The sequence below is a fragment of the Engraulis encrasicolus genome, unplaced genomic scaffold (assembly GCF_034702125.1).
Source record: "Engraulis encrasicolus isolate BLACKSEA-1 unplaced genomic scaffold, IST_EnEncr_1.0 scaffold_286_np1212, whole genome shotgun sequence".
Lineage (NCBI taxonomy): Eukaryota > Metazoa > Chordata > Actinopteri > Clupeiformes > Engraulidae > Engraulis > Engraulis encrasicolus.
The window spans coordinates 14-5556 of NW_026945573.1; the positions used below are offsets into that span (position 1 = coordinate 14).

The window sequence follows — 5543 nt, forward strand, 5'->3', positions numbered from 1 at the left end:
CTGGTTGATGATATTGCAACTAACTGAGGGTTAAAACCTACTTAATGCAAGGGTGTACTTACTTATGCCCTGCTCTCCTGTGAATGTTATGGCCTTATGACCAATAAAAATATGAAAACATGTAAATGTTTGGGTGGAATTAATTAAAGCAGACTTTGATTGTTCCTTCTTGAGATTTCCGGGAAGATCAGACCATGTTTTATGATCAATTTTGACAGAAATGTAAGAAATTTCAAAGGGTGTACAAACTTTTTCCTGGGACTGTATATTCTACTGTACACTATTCTACTTGTCGTTCTACTTGTCATGACACCTTATTTTGTTTAAAGTGAGGTATTTGATAATGCATGTCTGTGATTACAGAATTAATGATTAACATGATTAAAAAAGAAACACAGACTGCAAACACAATTTTCAGTGTGATGTGAAGAGATTCTAGCAACATTACATTATTGTTGGGATATAAAACAGAAGGCATAATTCTGAAATTGAAATATAGAAAACTGACTTACCCTCAGCTAATCCCCATAAGACGTATCCAACAAACAACAGTATGTTTGGACTCAAAAACACCACGAAATGCACTGCCAAATTTATCCCTGTGTGAAAATCACATCAGTAAATAAAGTATTATCAGAGATCTTACATAAATGGCCCCATTAAAGAGTGGTAAAAATAACCAATATGAACTTACTTTTGGCTATGAAATATGCAAGAGCCACACTGGTTATCACAAATGATCCAACACAGCAGGCCAAGACTAGGCAGTGCAGAATGGAGAGACCTAAACATGTAAAATAGACCTACTGTATCTGTGAATCCATTCCAGAATAATGTGAGAAGACTCTTGACGTCAGATTCACATACATCAGCCATGGCGCGACAGAAACACAGCTATAATTTGTGTTGGAAATAGAACTTTGCTATTGTAACACAGCACTTCACAGCACACACAACAATATTGCATTTATGCCTCACCCGTACAAGGGGGCAGCCCCAAACGTTACCTCCTGGGACAGGTACCTCAGGCACTGGTTAATTACTCCCCCCACCAACCTGGCAGCTTAAGAATCGAATGGCAAACCTATACAAGCCTGACACCACTCACCCATGACTGCCCCACACACAGGTTGGTCTGAGTGAAAGTTCAACCTGAAGACTGACACACCACTCTAACCGTGTTTATTTCCCCAACCCTACCTGTTTCCATGCCATGGCTGCTGTAAGTGAATCTGCCATAACAAAGTATGTGGTGATGCACTCATGTTTATCCTGCTGCCCTACTATTAGAAGAGATCATGTTTACATTGATGGTTTAGGGGAGCATGCCTTACCCAATATACTTATCCTTACAGAGGCTTTCCCTGTATGGCTGCTGGTGTGTACATCACAGACGTATTCTCCTTTGTCTTCAGTCCTGACGCCCTTTAGTCTCAGTGAGAAGTTGCCTTTGGAGATCTCTGAAGTGAAGAACGCAGCTCTCCCTCGATATCTGTGATGTGAGGAGTCTGGGAGGACGTCACCGTGTCGGTATTGCAGTACTGTGATGCCCTCGTCTGTGTTTCTCCAGGTGACCTCTGTAATCTCCACATGGGAATCAACATGGCAGCTCAGGACAACGTCCTTACCCAGAGAGGCAGACACTTCCACACCTGATCCAGTCACCACCAGGTATACTGGGAAAACACAAACAAGGAATGAAGTGAATGATAAAGTGAATGACGAGAAAAAGAAAGGACATCATTGCTAGGTTTAACATGCTTGTTTTGTCCAGTAACAAATTAAGTCAAACTATACCAGGGTTTCACCTGGCAAGTTAAAAAAAAAAAAAAAAGTCCGGTTGTGAATGTAATTTCTAATGTAATATCATGCAATGTAAATTGCTTCACTAAAATGCATACTTTTAAGATATTTTATTATATCATATATCTGTACCACTTTAGAATAACCTATACACAGTTTTATAATCACTTTATTAACATTTAACGAAGAATTTACAAATGTTTGTAAATGAGTAATAACCAAACTACGACTGCACAGTGGAGTGGGAATCAACTTCTACTGTATGAGTTCTATGTGGTTTCATGCCTTCTGGTCTTTGGAGGAGACACTTCCAGGACCGATGAGACTGCGCTGTGTCTGCTTTGTTAACATAGTATTTCTTGACCATTTATAAATATTTGCAAACATGTTCTTGATAATAAGTTCATTATTTACAAAGTGTTTATAACACTGTGAGTGAATAGGTAGTATTCTAAAGTGGTACCCATATATCATATGAAACTGAACAGCATAGCCTTCCAATGATAAAAGTCACATGGCTCTTTCCTGGCCAATCCACTTGGACTAACGGAAATTCTGCAGAAAACACTGAATACAGTAATCTCATTCTACTTCTATACTAATGCACCAGAAGACCCAATGTGTTTGTGGTCACGCCGCTACATACTGATCCATTGTTGACTTCAAACGTGGCGTTACCCACTTCCTGGCAGTGCCCAGCAATGTGGTGGGGGAGATGAATCAAAGAACTTACCTACTTTCAATACGTCAACTTTCACTTCCCCTGCCTCGTGTTCAGTGAAAACCTTGCAGCTGTAAACTCCAATGTCCCCTTCTGACACGTTCTTGAGAAGTATTGAGAAGTTTCCCTTGGCCATGTCCACAGGGAAGAAGTCCACTCGCCCCCTATATGCTTGATCCTGTGACTCTGGTCTCTCCTCTCCCTCCTGGAAGAGGTGCAGCAGGGCACCAGAGTCTGCTCTTCTCCACTCCACCTCCAGCTCCTCCAGAGGCAGGGGGGATTCAGCAGCACAGGGCAGCAGGACAGACCCTCCCAGCTGGGCAGCAAGAGGACCAGAAGGACCCTGCAGTTGGAAGGCTGAAAACCAAAGAAAATGCTGGGTAATAGATGTACAATACAAGCAATTTTGTTCAAATACAGTATGTCAAAATATAGTAATTATGACTCCATTGCATGTCTACACAAGAAAGTCACCTTCTGCAGCATTCACCAAAACCACCAGCAAGCCCACATGATATATCATTCTCTTCAGACATGTTCAGGTGTGCTCTCTGCATGACATTGTACATCACATCAAATCAGGCAGGGGGCAGTCCTGTATAAATAGCAACATATATAGATACAGTATCTGTAAAACATAACCTGGACAGTATTGTAGATACTACTGCATGATACAGTTACATCAGTTACAATCTGAAATAGCTCTGCTAACAAACTACTTCCAGTATTTTCAGGATGTTGAAAAACTCTCAATGTACTTACATTAGCTAAAGAGAATGTGTTTATGATTTTACAGGTTCACACAAATGAAATGGAACTGACTAAAGCAAATTAGTGTATTCATTTCTTTTCAGTGTGTCAAATATTTTCACACGAGCGCACACTGTACTACAACTACTTTCAATTTAACTCATACTACATAAAGCACTGTTTAAGAGCTACATGTATTCCTTGTATTTAAGGTGACCAAGATGTAAGATATAGACAAAGAACAATAACACAATCTACGTCAAATGTCTACTTACGACATGAGTTCTTCTCAGATGTCTAATGTGTTCACTCACAACACACAATGACTACTACCTCATCTGGACACAGCTCAGGAACAGGAAGATCCAGTTGGGTGAGGACTTCCCATAATGCAGTTTACTATGCAGGCAGTCATGGCCTGATGGTTGGTAGGAAGTCAATCTTGGAATCAGAAGGTTGTACGTTGGAATCCCATAACATCCAGGCCCGTCACTAGGTTTGAGAGACAGGGGGGGCTTAGCACCAGAGGAAGAAAATGCGCGTGCCGAAATTTGTTCAGCTCACCTGCTAAGGTTTTGTCTATGAATTCATTATTTTAAGAGCAAAGATATCCCGCACACTGTCCATTCCACCAACAAACTTCAATACATTGTTTCGGTCATCCGATCTTCTTCATGTTGTATTAAAGTCTGTTGGTGGAATGGACAGTATGCAGGATTTCTTTACACTTGAATGACAACCCCACTGGGATAGCGTCTTCTTGAACAATTATTTCAAGAGCACCATACCGATTTTTAAACACTAGTTACAGTGATTTTTTTTTTTAATTCACATTTTAATGACCATTCCTTATATGTAAGCTAAACAAAACATTTCAAAATGTTTCAACTGATGAATATTATGTACGGAAGTTGAAATGATTAGATAAAAATGCCGAGAGCATAATTTCCACAAGGACTAGGAACTTTAAGGAGTTACTAACTGCGCATCTCCAGGAGAAGCAGTGGTCAGGAAGCGATTCATTCAAACAGGTTCCTTACTTGGAAAACTACTACTCATCCCCGGCAGATATTTGGTCATTTTTACTCCATTAGTAGCTATGTTAATCAGTTCATGTGTGTTTTCAAACTGCTAAGACAAATATTAAAGCTCAACTATAATTTCAAAACAATGTCAAATTGATTTATTACAAGGGAATTGTGAGTAAAGCCCCCCTAAAATAGGCCTAACGACGGCCCTGATAACATCCATGGACAAAGCGTCCTCCAGCAGCACACCTAACCCCACACGGCTCCAGACAGTGACTGTAACCAATATCCTGTAATAATTGTGAGTTATTTTCGATAAGAGTATCAGATAAGGGTACTGGTACATGTGATGTAGGCTATTCATGTGACCGTTATCCATTGGCTGGTTGGTCTGGAGAGGGGAAGTGCATGATTGACTACTGATACTGATATACTGCATCAGGCAAATATTCCAAGTGAGATTTTCTGTTTGTGGGGCCTATCCAACTGTGCTGGCACTTCAACTGTAGAAAGAAATATTGTTATACATTGTTGTAAATATTAAATACTGTTTATTTATAGGTATTTCTATTCAGAGCAATCTTGGACAAGCCTACCAAAAAGCCCCTTTTTAATACTAATGGAAATGTTTAGGAGAAGATGGAAAGGTCAGTAGCTTGTACGCTGTATACGCATGTCCTCTCAGGGCCACTGACACCTTTAACTGGGACCAGGAAAAAATCATCTGAAAGGACCCCCTTCTACATACAATATAATGTAATGTAAGGACCCAATTCTAGCCCCACCCCTGCGCCTGGAACAACTGACACATTTTTCCACCCCCTATCGGCGAAATGTGTGCTCTTATGCACTAATCAAAAAAAAAAGAAAATGGAAGAAGGGCTGTTGGTATTGTCTGGGGCTGGAATCAGATGCAGAAACTGTAAAACTATTGTATCATTATTTACTGTATTATTATACAAGATGATGGTGTACAGTAGAGCAAAAATGTGCATAATGCATCACATGCTCATGCAATTTGTACAGAACAGAACAGAATGGAAAATAGCATACAAATACAAAGCTATTATACAGTCCTAGAACACAGAGGTGTTATGACCCATAAAAATAATACTTACTTTAAGTAGAGATGTTTTGTATTTGGCCTCATGCAGACCAATAGGCGTCATGTACCAAAGCTGTTTCCTTGCTATTACAAATACTGATAAATTGATAGCGGTAGAAAATACTCAAGTATTTAG

The 5543-nt window shown here is 39.9% G+C and overlaps 1 protein-coding gene across 1 annotated transcript; it reads right to left on the bottom strand.

The window, feature by feature from the left end:
* Positions 1-512: 512 nt before the first annotated feature.
* On the bottom strand, positions 513-3047 carry LOC134443080 (CD276 antigen homolog; the record flags this gene model as incomplete). Its single annotated transcript, XM_063193019.1, has 5 exons — positions 2999-3047; positions 2486-2881; positions 1335-1676; positions 695-784; positions 513-599 (listed from the first exon to the last, which is right to left on the bottom strand). Coding segments are annotated over exons 1-5 (964 nt in total), but the record flags the coding sequence as incomplete, so codon positions are not given.
* Positions 3048-5543: the final 2496 nt, after the last annotated feature.